Here is an 18,728-nt window from a genome sequence, read left to right as displayed (position 1 = left end):
CTCATCAGCTGGAATGGCACGCCCCTCCAGGACTCTGCTTAGCAGGCAGACCAAACTGTGTGGCCCCGCCGAGTTAGCAAATCAAGTTTGCTAACCTGCTAAAGGAGAAATCATTTCTCCGTTCAAAAAATGCTCCCCCATTGGAGATACAATGTCAAAAAATGCTTTCACAGCCGCAGATCTTAAAATCACAGCAATAGAACCAGCTTTTGGGTGGTTAGGCCGTGTGCATTATGCAGAGTTTCGTCCAGACGTGCCATTTGGACTCATCAGCTGGAATGGCACGCCCCTCCAGGACTCTGCTTAGCAGGCAGACCAAACTGTGTGGCCCCGCCGAGTTAGCAAATCAAGTTTGCTAACCTGCTAAAGGAGAAATCATTTCTCCGTTCAAAAAATGCTCCCCCATTGGAGATACAATGTCAAAAAATGCTTTCACAGCCGCAGATCTTAAAATCACAGCAATAGAACCAGCTTTTGGGTGGTTAGGCCGTGTGCATTATGCAGAGTTTCGTCCAGACGTGCCATTTGGACTCATCAGCTGGAATGGCACGCCCCTCCAGGACTCTGCTTAGCAGGCAGACCAAACTGTGTGGCCTCTCCAATGGGGGAGCATTTTTTGAACGGAGAAATGATTTCTCCTTTAGCAGGTTAGCAAACTTGATTTGCTAACTCGGCGGGGCCACACAGTTTGGTCTGCCTGCTAAGCAGAGTCCTGGAGGGGCGTGCCATTCCAGCTGATGAGTCCAAATGGCACGTCTGGACGAAACTCTGCATAATGCACACGGCCTAACCACCCAAAAGCTGGTTCTATTGCTGTGATTTTAAGATCTGCGGCTGTGAAAGCATTTTTTGACATTGTATCTCCAATGGGGGAGCATTTTTTGAACGGAGAAATGATTTCTCCTTTAGCAGGTTAGCAAACTTGATTTGCTAACTCGGCGGGGCCACACAGTTTGGTCTGCCTGCTAAGCAGAGTCCTGGAGGGGCGTGCCATTCCAGCTGATGAGTCCAAATGGCACGTCTGGACGAAACTCTGCATAATGCACACGGCCTAACCACCCAAAAGCTGGTTCTATTGCTGTGATTTTAAGATCTGCGGCTGTGAAAGCATTTTTTGACATTGTATCTCCAATGGGGGAGCATTTTTTGAACGGAGAAATGATTTCTCCTTTAGCAGGTTAGCAAACTTGATTTGCTAACTCGGCGGGGCCACACAGTTTGGTCTGCCTGCTAAGCAGAGTCCTGGAGGGGCGTGCCATTCCAGCTGATGAGTCCAAATGGCACGTCTGGACGAAACTCTGCATAATGCACACGGCCTAACCACCCAAAAGCTGGTTCTATTGCTGTGATTTTAAGATCTGCGGCTGTGAAAGCATTTTTTGACATTGTATCTCCAATGGGGGAGCATTTTTTGAACGGAGAAATGATTTCTCCTTTAGCAGGTTAGCAAACTTGATTTGCTAACTCGGCGGGGCCACACAGTTTGGTCTGCCTGCTAAGCAGAGTCCTGGAGGGGCGTGCCATTCCAGCTGATGAGTCCAAATGGCACGTCTGGACGAAACTCTGCATAATGCACACGGCCTAACCACCCAAAAGCTGGTTCTATTGCTGTGATTTTAAGATCTGCGGCTGTGAAAGCATTTTTTGACATTAAAAGTTCTTGTTTCACACATAAGGGGAAAGCATATTATATTCTGGTTAATGCACACCCGTTAACTTATAAATTAAGTCAAAAACAGAAGAATAAATTATGAGGGACCAATTGGCAAAAGTGACAGTGAAAAAGAAATTGAGCAGTATACAACAGAAAGATAGTATGCAGAAACAGTACTACCAAACAGTTGGTCTGGGACAGGAGAAAATGGAGACAGCTATGTTGTCAGAAACCTGCCAATAAGTAGAACACCTGATGATGATGATGATGATGATGATGATGATAAGCAGGGCAGTAACTATGTCACATGATTATTCAATTTAAGATAACATCTCTAGTGATGAATTAAATATATGAGAAAATCAGAGCCTAAAAGAATTTTTCTCCTATTTTACATTACACTGACTTGAAGAGGTCGCATGACGATTGGGAAGCCACAGGCCGTGTAAGTGAGGAAGACTGGAGCGAGGTTGTGAGACACAATCCGAGATAAGTGAAGCTTGGGAGAAGGAGTTTATCACAGGCGATTATGTTGACGTTATTATCTCATAACGGTCAAGCAAGAGTGAAACCTCAACAGACGATGACAATGCCGACAGTCACTCAGAAATGAGTGATGTATTCCCCTTGTAGGATTTTTTCTTCCTTAGGAGAAACTGAATCAATTCTAAATGATGAGTAGAAATTTCATTTCATTTTCTTGAGTTTTATCTGTTCGAACATTGATCTATTTTTATCTTATAGCATTATCCTAAATATGTTATGTGTTTTTGTTAATCTTATGTGAGTTATGCATGTTGTTACAAAGAATAATTGATTCTGGACTCATATTCGAGTATATGGTGCACATTTCCGTTCTTTATTATTATTTTTCTCTAGATCACAGTAAACAAATACCAAATTGATCCATTGAATGAGAAAAATAACAGCGTTCAACTTTAGCCACACACACAAACTTCTACTAACTTTAAAACAAACAGACATAGTTAATATACATACAAAGAACGAAAAGAACACCACAGATTATAGGCATAGACAAAAAGAAAAGAACACCACATAAAAACCTACTGTCCGGCCGAGTCATCACCCCTGGTGAGAAGAAGGCCGCCCTCCCGATGATGACCCGACCGGCCCTGCCCGTGGAGACCTCCTGACGGCCCCAAGATCTAACCAGATGACAATGTTTTCCCTCTCACCATTCCATTTCTAAACGTACCCCTTGGACATGCCATGAAGTCCGTCGGATACTCTGGATATGTGACTCCCTCTGATAGGGTCACCCAGTAGTCGTCCTCAGTGTTTTCATGTCATGTCCCGCCTAAGTATATTTGTCTTGGGCCCTTCCCCACCCCGACTTCTTACGGGTGAGTCCTCCTCACCCTTGTCCCTCTTTCCTTGCCATCTACACCATCATTAGAAAGAAGGAAAAAAAGACAAAAAGAAAGGCCAGCGCATACTTAAAAATAAACATAGAATACCACATATGCCATCCCGGAGCAAGACTACACCTTCTACCCAACTGTCTTTGTCGACACGGCACATTCCATCACCGCCATTGTTCTTCTGCTTGAACTACTCCAGAGTGCTGAGCCCAGACAACCATACCTCACCCGCCGTGTCTTTGTTTACATTTTTCCTCTCCTGTTGCAACTTCATCCTTGCTTAACCATGCTTGATCTAATTCAAATACCAATCCATACTCAACATTAAATTTGCCATCTCGTCCACAAAACCACAATTTCCCAACTCTCACAAATACATATAGACACCTATGTACTACTTCTCTAAAATACCATATAGTTAAAAGATATACCTCTACCATCTATTCTCGATCTCCACATCATAACAATAAATACATCACACACCACTCCATCTCCACAATTTCGCCACAAATTAACATCTTAGCCCTATTTCCAATACCTACACATCAATAAATCCTACAACAACAATACATATACAACCTCTTGCTCTTAAATTCCATACCAACACATCTACCATCACTCTACCAACATCCACTTATGACTTCATTCCTTACTAACAATTTACTCGTAATTCAACACCCACACATCATTAACTCATCACTCTCACACTCCCATCTTCACTCACTCATACCAAGCTCTCTTATACCATCACTTCTCCATCATCACATTTCGACCTCCACAATCATGACTCTGCTCCCTCTCCACACTCCTCATTATACATCCAATTACAACATCACTTCTCCGTCACCACATTTCAACCTCCACAATCCCAACTCTACTCACTCTCAACACTCACATATTTCATCAATAAATAGCCCTCCACAAACTACACATTATACAACCAATTTCAGCTTCTGACATCACTATTCAAAACTCTAATGTTTTTTACTTCGCGTAATAACACCCCCTTCATTTCCACCTGTACCTCACATGTTTGTCAATTTTTTATTCCTTCCTGCTTCTCTACCATCTCTCTTGGCCGCCATTTCATCACTATCTTCACTCTGTTGACTTCCTTTGCCACCAACTTCAGCTCCCTTAAGCTTCTGCTCCTACTCAGGTCAAGACTCCCCCAAGTTGTCTCTGACCTTGCCTTTTTCCCCTGTGCTTCCCTTACTACACTGCCTTCACTTTCCTGCCTTTCCTCTTCACTGTTTCTGGTCACATTTTCACTTGGTACCTCTCCCTGCCTCTGTTCACACAGTACACTGTTACTTTTGGTATTTTGCCTCTCTTCCCCACTGATCGCAGCACTTCTCTCTTTTTCTTCGTCTTGTTTTATCTTCCTTTCTAAGTCCATCAAGCTATTCACAGTCCAGATTCTCTTCCAGTTGCTGCCTGACACCACCAGTTCTTGTCCTTTGATAGTTGCTCTCAGCCCCCGATTTATAGCTAGAATCCTGTGCTTTCTAAGTATTTTTTCATTCCTAATCGCCTCCCTTCCCACGTCTCTCTTAATCCATATTTTTTCCCTCTGCATATTACCAGCATCGTCTATCACAGCATCAGCCATCAGCGTAGAAAATAGTTGAACTTTGATCGACCTGTTGCCCCTAATTCTTCCCACTCTCTGCACATCGTCTATGTCCACTTCACTAAAATTAACTTTCAATTTCCCCTGTATTAAGTCCACTACTTTCTAGGTTGTAAACACTCTGTCTTTTCTCCGCTCCTCCGGCACACCATATATAAATAGGCACTTCTTCCTTCGATTTAAAGTGTTAGCCTCCACTTCTGCGTCTCCTCTTCTAATCGTTCTATTTTTTCTCTCAATGTTGCCACTTCTTCGGCATTACTCCTCACCTGAGATGTTATATCATCAGTCCTTTCCCGTAACCATACCTTCATTTTCTCAAACTCCCTAGTTTGTTCTTGAATCATATTTTTCAGTTGCCCAAAGGGGCAGGCTTCTTCAACCACTTCTTTTACTAGGCTTCTGAATTCTTCAAAGTCTACCCATTCCTCGTTTCTACTAGATGTCGGACCTGGGTTCAGTTCGACCCCCCCAATCCACAGCAACATCATAACCACCGCTGCTGAAAGCAATAATTCTCCTTTAATCTCCATTTCCATTTTATACCCACCTGATTTCACTTCTTTCTTCTTTCTCCCCTGCCATCTTCCTATAGTAGCTCTATATTGTTCCACACCAATCATTGTCAATGCAACTCCACACAACCTTCCAGCACTCAGAACTCTCTCTCCCTACTCCCACTCCCGGGACCCACCACACTATACGTCCGCGCTCGACTGTGGCTTAAGCTGAACTGGCATTTCCGTTCGTGTTGTGTGTCGTTAATCAGCTGTTTGTACTCGTAACAATTCGGCACCAATGTTTGACTTCCGGTTAAATCGAAAGTCGAAACTCATAGAAACGGAACTACATGTTCTGCATTGAATGATTTTGTTTATTCTTTGTATATGGCAATCAGCTGCAATATATATTATTATTTACCAAGTTAAAATCCAAATTTTCCCTTCCCTAGTCAACTCATGATCTCTTTCAGATTTGTAAAACTTGATATTATGAAGAGCTGATAATATTGTTCCATCCATTAAAACAATCATCACTTTGCACAGTAAACACATCCACTCAGTTTGGTTCATGTTATTTTTCATTAGGCCTATGGTATATCTAAAGAAGATAACCGCGAACTGCAAGTATCGTTAGGACAGAGCGCAAGGGGTTGATTTTCAATTGTCCAGCATTTCGTCCGCGGCATAAAGTCTTGTAGTATTTCTTCCCATTTCTGTTGCTTTATCTTCAGTAGCTTCATCGCCTGTATGGTAGATAGTAATGGCAGTTTGATCAGTAGGTCCTCAATGTAGATTGGTACCGTCAGTAGTTTGTACACAAGTCGCAATGGGACTGTTAAGGTTACTCCCAGTGTTCATTTTACGTAACAGGCTTTTACGTCCTTCTAAAGGTGCGTTTTCCAAGGTGTGACTGTAGCCGCCACGGCGGCCAGTGCCGCAACGACTGGGGTCGCCATATACGTTGGCGACAGCAGCCGCAAGCGACGGGCACGTGGGGTGTTTTCTTAGACATGACTCCAGCCGCTAGTCCCGCAGTCCAGTCCGTCAGAAATGGACCAGAGCACGGGCGATTTCGTTAGTGGCAGGGATTTACTTGACATTTTAATGGAAGAAGAAGAAGAAGGAGGAGAAGAACTGTCAATGTGGTATCTCGGCCTGAAAAGAAGGAAAGTCAACAGTATATTTGAATCCACTATGAGGAAGGACGCTATAACAATTTAATTAACAGGCATCTGTTAAGTGATGTGACAAAGTTCAGGAAGTATTTCAGACTGAGTGCTTAGTTATATTCTGTAACTTTTAAAAAGTGAAATTTTAAAAACCCCGTGCAATCGGTACAAGAAGCCTATCGGCCCAGCTGAGAAACTTGCACACACTCTCAGGTACGGATATTTTAATCTTATTTTAACAGTGTTTAGCTCAGCTGAATAAGTGTTTTTACAGTAAGACATAATGATCAGTAAATCTGTGGTCGTAATAGACTTCAAGATTTTTTTGCTAGTGGCTTTATGTCGCACCGACACACATAGGTCTTATGGCGACGATAGCATAGGAAAGGCCTAGGAGGTAGAAGGAAGTGGCCGTGGCTTCATTAAGGTACAGCCCCAGCATTTGCCTGGTGTAAAAATGGAAAATCACGGAAAACCATCTTCAGGACTGCCGATAGTGGGATTCGGTCCCACTATCTCCCGGATGCAAGCTCACAGGTGCGCGCCCCTAACAGCACAGTCAACTGGCCCGGTAAACTTCAAGTTTAACAAACCCGCAACTTAATTGAGTGACACAACATTAATTGCGCCAATATGTCAATTATTTGCATGCCAATCCATCGGTGTAATGTAGGGAATGAGGGAATCAATAAAAACACATAAAAATGAGAATGCAGTGTGGGATTTGCATTTTATTTAGAAGTACATATTACACTGTATATTAATTCCTATAAATTATGACCCAGTAATCTTGACAAGATATGAAGACTGTTTACATCTGAGCACAGCTCGGCTTTTATCAGCCCTTGATTGACAGAGGAGAGTGCTTGCGGAAGAGGTGTTGCGCAATTGTCACTTCCGTCGCAGAGACTGCGGCCGCTAGCACTGCTCACTGCACCAGTGTGGTGGCTCAAGCCGCAACCGCAGCGAGTCGCAGACCAAATTCAAACTGCGCATGCGCGGAGATGGAAGACTGCTGTCGCCGTGAGGCTACAATTGCCGTTGCGGCTACAATCGCACCTTGGAAAATGCACCTTAAGGCAGGTAGGTCAGTCAGATATAGCATTTCCCAGATCAGTTCTAAGCCGTATGTCAAGACTGGAGTTACTTTATCACGGAAAAAGGTCATGGCTGTTTGTACGGATAGACTGGTAACATTAAAAGATTTTTTTACAAGTTGCTTTATGTCGCATCGACACAGATAGGTCTTCTGGCGACGAAGGGGCAGGAAAAGCCCAGGAGTGGGAAGGAAGCACCCGTGCCCTTAATTAAGGTACAGCCCCAGCATTTGCCTGGTGTGAAAATGGGAAAGCACGGAAAACCATCCTCAAGACTTCTCACAGTGGGGTTTGAACTCACTATGTCCCGAATACTGGATACTGACCACACTTAAGCGACTGCAGCTATCAAGCTCGGTACTTTTTTATATATATATAGCCTACATTTCTCTGATGGGAGCTAAACCAGGGTGTCCACCAAATCCAGATTTTAAAACTCCCTGACATTTCCCTGTTTTCCAGACATAAAAACCAGTTTTTTCCCTGACACAAAATGACAAAAAACAAAATTATAAACGAAGTAATAGTAATATTAAAATACATTTTTTAAAAAGCAATTAATGTGCATATTAAATTTCAAAACTTGGAAGTTTAATTTAGTCTAATTAAATTCACTTTCAGGTTTTTCTGTTTTTTTAAAATGTACTACCATTACTGCTTCAGCGAAGAAATTTCTTCATAGCCACCAACGACTGTCGAGCTTCTGCCATCACCCTCCGCTACTTTTCTTCTAATTCTTTCAGCAACAAAGCGGCCTTTCTCTCTTTTTTTTTCAAAGAATCTTCTACTTCCAATGCTTCACGTTTCTCCTTTAGATTTTGAACATACAAAGCATGAGCACTCCTTGCAGCATGGAGCATGTTCTTATTAATGGAGACCTTTTCAATTCCACCAGGGTTTGGGATAGCATCATATATTATTCTTTGTGCTACAAGGGATACTTGTAGCATGTTCTCGACTATAATTTCTTTATTAAAAGGAAAACCACGTTCAAGTGAAGCATTTCCATGAAACAATATTAGTATCATTTTGATTAATGAAGCTCACTTTACTGTTTTCAAATTTACTGTTGGAAAAACAGTGCGAAGCCAAAAGTGATCTAACCTCTCGTCTTTAGAAGTCAAAGAATTCACTTCTTCTTTCGAAGTATTATTCTCACAAACAGAAGTGAACCCTCTTTGTACATGATCGGCTTCATCACCCGAGATCCATTTGTTTTCAACAAAGGCATTTAAAGCTATCCTTAGCAGCCTGCTGCTTACAGGCTACTTGGCTACACTTCGATCGAAACAAGAAATTAATTTAGTCAGTTTATATGCCAGCGGTGAGCAGACCCAGCCAACAGATGGAAACTGCAGACGATGATGACTATGATATGCCAGCGGTGACCTTTCCAGTAACTTCTGGCATAAAGCTACCATTCCTCTTAGACAATCTGTGCGAAACACTAACATATCTCTATCATTTAATCCAGGAGTGCCATGAAGTGCTGCTTTAGCAGCAGAACCTATGTCAATTTTAGATGCAGGCAGAAGATTTTCTTTACTGTCTAAATTCGTTTTAGGACATTTTCTGAAGACTGCAGCAACTCAGACTTAACAAACCTTGTCATGACTTATCATCAATAAAAGATTCATAAAGGAGTGATGCAAATGGAAGATCTGTCTGAAACTTTTAGGATTTCTTTTACTGCCATTTTATATGAATTGTGCACAGTATGGAAGCCACAAGATACAATGTTCAACAAAATAGGAGCATCTAGATCATCTTTAATAAATTACCAAACTTCTGAAGGAACTTTTTATTAACATTTGGACCATCCATTGAGATTTATACGTCTTTTTTAGATAGAGTCCTTGCTGTGCTTGCAAAAAAACCATTTAACAAATTTGAGGAGGTAGAGTGACCAAGAAACATGGAATCAAAACAAGATCCATTTGGTCCATCTGAGAAACTTTATTCAGTGACTCGTCAAATCCAACGGTGAAATGTGTGCACTTACTCAAGAACTTGTTTATGGAAATAGAGAGCTAAACCACGAATGATTCTATACGCAACTTTTGTTATGTGCAGTTGAACTTTCGAAGTTGTTTCAGAGTCTGGAAACATTACTGGAAACAAATGTACACTAGCTTCACTGGCACGTAAAGAATGGTGTTGCATGAGAGTATGCATGCACCATATAATCTCAGCTTTCGTTACTTGCTCTCTTGAAAGATAATTCTGTAGACATCTCGTCTCTGGTGAACCTTCTTTAATGGAAGAAGAAGTGGAGTCACATGTGATAAAGTTCGTTGTGGTAGCTGTGGCAGGCAGAGGGCAACTTGTTCATGGCCAGGTATTTTCTACTGAGTTTAAGTCTCTTGTTACTTCACTATTCAAATGTTCCTTTTTAAAATAACTCGAAAGGGATGACGAGAACTGGCTGAACTTGACACAACTGGCATGATCTTTCCTCCCATGTGACTTTTCAATGCCTGCTTCCTCATGTTGCTAGCAGTAAATGATGTTTTACATATTACGCAGATTACAATATTATGCAATATGCTGAAAATTTGTCTTGAGGCATGGGTTTCAACCATGTTCTGAAAGTACCATCAAGCAGCCACCTTTTATTAAACAGAGTTTTCCTTGGCTTTGATGAAGATATTGTTAGCTGAAAAAAAGAAGAAAAATAAGGATATTGTAAAAATCTTTTAACTAGTCCTAAATTCCGCACAGCTTTCTTCTAAATTGACAGTCCGTAAAAGCTGTGAGCACTGCCTTATCTATGCTGCCAGCACTCTACTGCTTCAATAATAGCTGATGCAATATAACTGCGGCACACAGCCCTCGTAAAATGTAATACCGTACTACAAAAATCACATGCGAATCACAAGTGAAAACAAATTCGCAAATCCTAACAATATCCGACACAAACACGAATAGGTACATTATTAATAAGAATAAAAGAAAAAATATTCGCGACTAATGACTGGCATAGGAAGGATGTTATATGGCTGATCGAGACCACGGTGCTAATTTTTGCTGAGTCACATTCTTGCCACTTGTCTTTCATGAACTATACTGAGGTATGATACACAGACTAACTACTGTATATACTAACCAACACACGGATGTAAATACAATTCCATCTACACCGAACACTATTAAACCTATACCACACACACAGAGTGAGGTAGCTTAACCACATGGTGGTGTAGACAATACAATTGTCAGCCAGGTTTCGAAACTGCACTCAACCGATATAAATCGATATGAATGGCAGCTTGGGATTGGCTGGATCAAGACCGAATACATCCAAACATACTTCACAAACTCAAAATCTCTTAACCAACAAACAACCTTCATCCTTTATTTTTACATCGCACCGACACAGATAGGTCTTATGGCGACAATGGGACAGGAAAGTCCTAGGAATGGGAAGGAAGCGGCTGTGGTCTTAATTAAGGTACAGCCCCAGCATTTGCCTGGAGTGAAAAATGAGTAACCACGGAAAACCATCTTCAGGGCAGCCGACAGTGGGATTTGAACCCACTATCTCCTGAATGCGAGCTCACAGCTGCGTGCTCCTAACCGCACGGCCAACTCGCCCGGTAACCTTCATCTCACAATGTGATGTCACTATTTTAAATCTTGTTCTGTATTCACAAAATTACACATGATATTACAAGCTATTAGTCGTGCCTCAAAACTTCCGAACCCCTCACACGACAGATAGGTTGGAAACTCAACGTGGCGCAGCCCAAATGGTGTTACGATGCACTACACATTTACATAAGGCTTACCTACGTCAGCGCATTTAATAATATTAATATTAATAATAATAATAATAATAATAATAATAATAATAATAATAATAATAATAATGATCATGAGCACTCGAATGAGTATTAAGTTTAAGAGAATTTCACACTTTTCTGCATTCAGTCAGTGTTTTGTGTCTGTTTTTACATTTTACGAGGTAGTAACTATCGCACAAGTCATTACATAGTAAACAAACCCAGTCATCCGTTGGGTTGTGAAATTTTGTCTATATGCATTTAAGCGATTAGAAAAACTGAGAACGCAACATAGGCCAAATTCATCAAGCTCGCCATTCCTCAACAACACAGAATAGTCAATAGTAAGCAGATCAAAACATTGAAAATTCGATCAATCTATCATATAGCTATTGATATTATTGGTTACTTCACATTCGAGATCACACTTTATTAACTTTTCATTACGATTTATTCCTGGCATAAAATACATGCCCTAGAGTAATGTTATAAAAACTGAAAAATGTGTTTATATTACATGGATCTGGCAGAAGAATGAATTTCCAGAATTTTTCCTGAATTCCCTGACATTTCCAGGTTTTCCCGTTATTTATCGAATTCCCTAACATTTCCCTGTTTCCCAGGTTTTCCATACGGGTGGACACCCTGTAAACAATGATTACTCCAACATTCAAACCTACATGAAAACTTCTTCTTGACTTAGAATTAATTACTCTGCTTTCTTAAAAGACTAGGTAGAACATTAAAGAACATATGGCCACATCTGAAATGCAGACATCTTGCAGAGCTAGAGAAGGTTAAGTCGACATTCTTAAAAAGAGTTCTTTGGTTGTCAAAATTTACACCTTCGTGACTAGCCTTTGCCTCAACAAGAGAACTCCCTTTTGTCAAGGAATTGAGACTCCAACTGCATCTGTCGTCTACACCAGTATACAAGGAAATAATGACCAGTATGGGCGAAAGCACAGCGAAATACGAGAGACTTCTTCTGCATGGACATGATGATTTCGCGGAAATGGACGCAGGAATCGCACAGCTTGCAACATGTGGTGACCCGATTCTCAGTGCACAATTTTCACCAAAGAATAACTTAGGAACAAGAGTTTTCATCAACCAGACTATCAGTGCATATCCAGGTTAAGTGAAAAACAATGTGACAGATATTATGTCATAAGTTGTGAAGAATGACTGAAGTAACCAACACAATTCTGTAAGGAAGGTTGATATCAAAATGTACGTTGTGTATTTGTGAGCTATCCCTATTATTATCATTACCATTACTACTACCATGACAGGAGTAAATACCAAATGTCGTTGAAACTACACAGTTAATGTTAAAAGTAGCTGCAAAGTTAAATTGTTTCTGAACAACAGATGTAAGTTCCACGAGTTGCCATAATGATGATTTCTGTACAGATTGGGGTGACACGAACCTCCACTCCAGAATAACCATCTTCAGTGAGTTCTCGAGTTAAGAATTCATTTAACTCGGTGTTCCCCAACAAACTTCCCTTTCTTCGACTGTAAGCTAGCCATGTTGACAGAAATCACACAAACGCGCACGAAAGTTGAGAAGAGATTGAAACTAGTTAGCTTTTACTCGTGCCCAGAAGTACTACCAACTCAAGTGAGCAGGCGGATTGATTTGCCCTTAATTGGTGACTCGGACAATAGGATAGTTATTGAAAACAGCAAAGTGGCACTCTGTCAGAGGCAGAAACAAAACTAGAAAAGATCATTAAAAAGGCTGTCATCTCCAACGACATCCGTCAAAGAAAAGCGAAGCCTTGGTTCATTATGGCGTGTTTCAATGCAAGGAAACTTGCTTTACAAGCCTTACAGGATGCAAAAGTGCAACGGACAAAGGAACGGTTAGCAGTTTACGCTAGGTTAAGAAGAGATTATCAAGTCATTGTCGCAAAAGAGAAAAACAACAGTTCAGAGACACTCCTAATTGAGGAAGTGAAACAGAATCCATATAAAGCCCTTCGCCCAAGGCAACCACCGTTCCCAAGGAATATACCGATGAGTGTGTGAGAGACGCATCTAACTGCAATCCTACAGGAGAGAGATACGTGGCCGGTTAACCTTCATTTACCCCACACGGAGGCCAGCGTCCATTACAAGGAATTCACACTTGATGAAATATCAGATACCATTCACAACCTGAAAGACAAGAAAGCGTGTGGCCCTGATCTCTTATTCAATAAACATTTGAAAGCTACTTTTCCAGTGTTACAGAACTCTATATCACTACTGCTAAATGAATGTTTGCGTCGAGGTAGAGTACCTGAAAGTTGGAAACGATCCACAATTAAGATGTTATATAAAGGGAAAGGTGATACAGCAGATCCCAATTCTTACAGAGGTATTGCACTGGAGTGTATTCTCTTAAAGACCCTGATTGCTTTAGTTCATAAACGCATTATGGAGTTCATTGCGGACAAACTTCCAGATTCCCAATTTGGTTTCAGGAGTGGTAGGTCTACACTTCAGGCAGTTCAATGCCTTTAACAGGACCTAGAGGAAGCCTTGGATCAACCTAGAGGAAAACTTCATGCCTTCTTCATTGATTATTCAACGGCTTTTGACACGATTGACAGAACTATTTTTAGAAAAATTATAAAAGATCACCGACCAGAGTTTCTATCTTCTTCCACCAATCAAAGATCTGCTCATCAGCAATTGGATAGAAATCAGTGACGGCATTACCAGATCAGATCCTATTTTACAAACTATTGGGGTACTCCAAGGTGACCCGTTGAGTCCTCTGTTCTTCATTATTGCAACAGCAGACATTAGAAAATCGATAACGTCTAGTAATGTCAAATTACTCATGTATGCAGATGACATGGCCTTAACGTCCATCTCAAAGTCTGACCTACACAGTAATTTTAACAAAGTGAGTAAATGAGCAGAAGAAACTAAGCTGAGACTGAATGAGGATAAGGCCGACTTTTAGGAGAGGAGGCAAGAAGGGAACATTCTACTATGGGGACCGGCAGTTAAAAGCAGTATCACCGGGCGAGTTGGCCGTGCGCGTAGAGGCGCGCGGCTGTGAGCTTGCATCCGGGAGATAGTAGGTTCGAATCCCACTATCGGCAGCCCTGAAGATGGTTTTCCGTGGTTTCCCATTTTCACACCAGGCAAATGCTGGGGCTGTACCTTAATTAAGGCCACGGCCGCTTCCTTCCAACTCCTAGGCCTTTCCTATCCCATCGTCGCCATAAGACCTATCTGTGTCGGTGCGACGTAAAGCCGCTAGCAAAAAAAAAAAAAAAAAAAAAAAAAAAAAAAAAAAAAAAAAAAAAAAAAGCAGTATCAAGTTTCCGGTACTTGGGAATAACATTTCAACCAGCTGGAAAACAATTTTCCCTTCATGTCAAAGAAAGAGTAAACACAGTCATTAAAGTAATGGGTGATATCAAACTTCTCAGCAGCTTGTCGTTGACGACGGCCAGAGAGTTATTTCATCTCAAGTTAGTCCAGTTGCATCCTACGGGATAGAAAACATATGGGTGCATCTTACCAAGGCACAATTGCAAAGTTTAGATCATGTAAAATCAGCATTTCTCAAGAGATCACTTTGTCTATCCAAGTACACTCCTTCACGCCTCGCTTACGTGCTGACAAGAGAACTGTTCTATGTAGAAGAGCGGCGTCTGAAGTTCCTGCTCCCCACCACCACGGAGTATAAGGCACTACTGCAGGAACTTCATCAAAAGAGGAACAACATATCGGACTATTTTTACCTTAGTGGTGACGCAATGATTAACTTAGAGTGGATGCAAGGGGGTTATGAATTAAGACATATATTAACAAGGCTCGCCATGTATGCCTTTCACCATAAACTGTGTGAATCCAAGCAATTCCATGACCCCTGCCATGACTAAGTGCAAAAGATGTGGTGAACTCTGCAAGAGATACCAGTACTAAAGTGTAAATTGAGAACAGAATCTCTGAGAAACTTTTGTGAGTCAGTGTAATACTTTGTATACTTGTATTCATGCACACTGTGCAACCTCTTCTCCTATTTTAGAGAGTTCTTAAGGTTCATCTGTGTTCCAACAACATGATTAAATAGTTAGCGTGCTGCCCTTTTGTACAAGGGATCCCGGGTTCGATTCCCGGTACGGCCAGGGATTTTAATCTTCATTGGTTAATTCCGACTGGGTGTGTATGTGTGTGTGCGCAGTCGTCAACATTAGAATTTGTCAAATGTATACAGCAACATCCCTGCAAACGCGCAGGTCGTCTATAGGCGTCAACTCGCAAGACCTGCACCAGGCTTCTCCGGAGGTCATAAGCCATTATTTAAAACATCGTGAAATTACCATCGTAAATGAAAACAGTAACAATGGATAAGATATATTTCGGCACTGCACAATGAGATTCATTCTGTACGGAATTAACGGCAAAACAAAGTGGCAATTGAATTCATTACTTATTCCACAATTTCTGAAATAGATTGAATCTACAATAGCACTGACCTATCCCATTATCACTAAAGTTGAGATAAAACCAACTATTGCATAATTATGACAACTGTAGGGTAGTTTTATGTCGCAAATATGATTGCTACGAAGATCATAACCCTAATACTTTACCTATATTCATATTGGTCATCGCAGTACTTTTCAGAATATTGGATTTGATCAGCTGGCATTTCTGACTTCTCACAATGTCCTCAAATTCGGTATACAACTCTACAAACACCCGCACACTCGCCATGCAGTACGCAAATAAATGGCGCCGTGAAGGGAAGTAAACAAAACAGTTTTCCCGCCCGATTTACAATGTCAAAGATAGTAAACAGAAAAATATAACTTCAAGTGTAACATCGTCAATGGCAACATATTAATGATTCGTGACTTTTAAGGTCATTATGACATTAACAAAGGAACAAGATAAAAAGAATTGGAATGTAGTCTTTCTCCAGACCTACTCTCTGTTTTTATTGGATATTTTGATCTCTGCCACATGAGCATTTCTCTACTAATTATCTTAGGTATTTCTCATATGATCCTTGATCTGTGCCAATCTGTGCTGTCTGCTATCACGTTGTTCATACTGGCGTTCCTGTCAATCGTTAGTCGTGTTTTTTCCAGATGCAGACCCGCAGACGTTTTCATGCAGTTCTGGTGTGGTAGTGTTGTCGATTTATTTTGTAACTAATATGTCATATGAGCTGTAGTATGAGAATTTTCAGAAAATTGAATATTAGTGGTGGACCTAGGATAGTGTGAGTGTAATTTTTTTGCGCTCTCTGTTTCGTATTTGAGATATAAAGTTGCAAATCCGAGTTGTGTTTTGTAATGTTGTTGCCATAGCACCTGGTTGGTGTCTACTGGAGGTTTATTGTAAATTCATAAGCGTGTTTGTTTAATCAAATTTCAGGTTTGGAAATATCTTACCACACCGCTCCCGTTGTACAAGTTGCCGTTTTGCAGACTGTTAGTGGGCTGAACCATTGTACAAAATTTGATAGAAATGTCTCCGAAAAGTGAGGATATTATGAAAGGATTTCAGGTTAATTGGATGGTGCTGCGAGATGCTGACACTGGGAAAATTCTATGGCAAGGATACCAGGATTTATCAATCCCCGATTTGGAGCACGAAGCTCGAGTGCCCAAGAAGATCCTGAAGTGTAGAGCTGTTTCGCGTGAAATTAACTTCTCCTCAGTTGAACCAATGGAAAAGTTCAGATTAGAACAAAAAATATTATTTAAAGGTAGATGTCTCGAAGAATGGTTTTTTGAGTTCGGTTTTGTTATTCCAAATTCGACCAATACTTGGCAGTCAATGATAGAAGCTGCACCTGAATCACAAATGATGCCAGCCAATGTCCTAAATGGGAATGTTGTGATAGAAACAAAATTTTTTGACGATGATCTGTTGATATCTACGTCAAGAGTTCGACTGTATTATGTATAAGTGTGCATATCTACTGATATTTTACAGGGTAAAGTATGGACTGCAGAATATTTCATGGTTTAAGGACATGATTGTTGCATTGTATAATTTATGCATTTCAGTGTCAAGTTTGCAGCTGTGATTTAATGACTAAAACTGTGGCTGTGCTCAATACAGATATGTGTAGTGTATTACTTACATGCCATGTTGTAGAAACATTTAGCACAGCTTATAAGCAGCAGTTTTTGTTTCATCTAGTCACAAATAGCTATAGCAGTATAAGGATGAAGACAGTCTTCAGTGTGACTTGTGTCTTTGAGAATTATCAAGATCAAATATCAGTTCACTGATTTACTTATTTTGCGAGTACCTTAGCAAGGTGAAAGGAGCTGTTTCTCCATTTTATGTGTCAGCCCACACCGCATAATAGACATCATGTACTACTGTAAATAGGCTATTTGATAAAGGTAGCAATAAGTTTATTATAAAACCTGTATGTATGGGCATCAAAGGAATTTCCCTCTGTCATTTTTATTTTATCTCTTCTATGCAGTGCTATATTTCAATGTCAGTTTTTTAAATATTTTAAACCTGCTGTGATGTTAACAAGTAAAGATATTTATTTTGCCTAAGAAATCTACTCACAGCTTTCATACTGTTATAAGGTTTGGTTCTATTTGAAGAAAATGCCAATTTCTAATATGATTGAAATAAAACATTCTCTGATATATTTTCATAATTATTGAGATTTCCAGGTTGTAATGGGCATGATTAATGCCAACAAAATATTTTTTACAGTAATTATAGTTAGCAGGTTTGTTAGATTAGATAATATCTTTAGATGTATCGATACTATTCAAGACAATTTTCATAGTTCCTCAGTTTCTTAGTGATAATTTCCTTTTAGCTCAGCTTGTAGTACATAATGATAATGTTAACAGCATTTCTGGCACAGTTTGCTCACACAGTTCTCACTTGGGTCTTGGAATTTCTCCATCATGCATACTCGGTGGTGCATGACGTGAAATTCTCAAAGTGTCCTGATATCACAGTTTGTAGTTTGCCGTGATCTGTAAACCATTGCATCCATTGGAGTAGAACCCTGGCCATATTACTCTTCTTTTGTCTTAAATTCTTACATCAACGATTTATCCACCTCTGTGGAGGGCAATGGTAGCTGTTGTTATAGATCTTCTGAATAGAAAGGCTCCCTTGTCAAAATGTAAATCAGTGGTAAGTAGGTGAACTTCGATTGGCCCAGTATTCTTTTCATGAGCAGTGCCTTGGCTTTTTCTATCTCCTTAAGGTTGCTCTTCATAAGGTGTTCCCAGATTTCCTTTAAACCGTATTTTATCATTGGGGATATCTGGAGTTAGAATAACTTCATGGCCATTTCCAGTGACAGCCTAGTGGGCTTCTCGATAGTGGTAAAATGCTGTGATCGTTGGAGCTGAATTCCATGTGTGTGCTGTTATTGTTTATTCTTGAGATAAATTGCACCGAGCAAATAGCTGCGCGGCTGGAGTCCTGTAGCTGTCAGCTTGCATTCAGGAAATAGGCCTAGCCCTGAAAATGGTTTTCCTTGGTTTCCCATT

At 40.5% G+C, this 18,728-nt stretch overlaps 2 protein-coding genes across 2 annotated transcripts in view; one reads left to right on the top strand and one right to left on the bottom strand.

Annotated features, from left to right (window-relative positions):
* Window positions 1-15,974, bottom strand: part of LOC136858112 (cyclin-dependent kinases regulatory subunit) — a 76,819-nt gene extending 60,845 nt beyond the window's left edge. Inside the window, exon 1 of the mRNA XM_067137416.2 lies at window positions 15,828-15,974. Within this exon, the coding sequence (XP_066993517.1) occupies window positions 15,828-15,886 (59 nt within the window). The 5' untranslated portion in view covers window positions 15,887-15,974. The remainder of the gene's footprint in view (window positions 1-15,827) is intronic.
* A 315-nt stretch (window positions 15,975-16,289) lies between these two features.
* On the top strand, window positions 16,290-17,990 carry PrBP (Prenyl-binding protein). Its single transcript, XM_067150690.2, has 2 exons — window positions 16,290-16,462; window positions 16,618-17,990. Exon 2 carries the CDS (start codon window positions 16,711-16,713, stop codon window positions 17,152-17,154), a length of 444 nt encoding a protein of 147 aa, XP_067006791.1. The 5' UTR covers window positions 16,290-16,462; window positions 16,618-16,710; the 3' UTR covers window positions 17,155-17,990.
* The last annotated feature ends 738 nt before the right edge of the window (window positions 17,991-18,728 follow it).

This window comes from Anabrus simplex, chromosome 1 (genome assembly GCF_040414725.1).
Source record: "Anabrus simplex isolate iqAnaSimp1 chromosome 1, ASM4041472v1, whole genome shotgun sequence".
NCBI lineage: Eukaryota > Metazoa > Arthropoda > Insecta > Orthoptera > Tettigoniidae > Anabrus > Anabrus simplex.
This window is presented reverse-complemented; position numbering and strand designations above follow the sequence as displayed.

Excerpts from the sequence above, each read along its gene's own strand:
- PrBP (XM_067150690.2), top strand. The coding sequence starts at position 16,711 with ATGTCTCCGAAAAGTGAGGATATTATGAAAGGATTTCAGGTTAATTGG.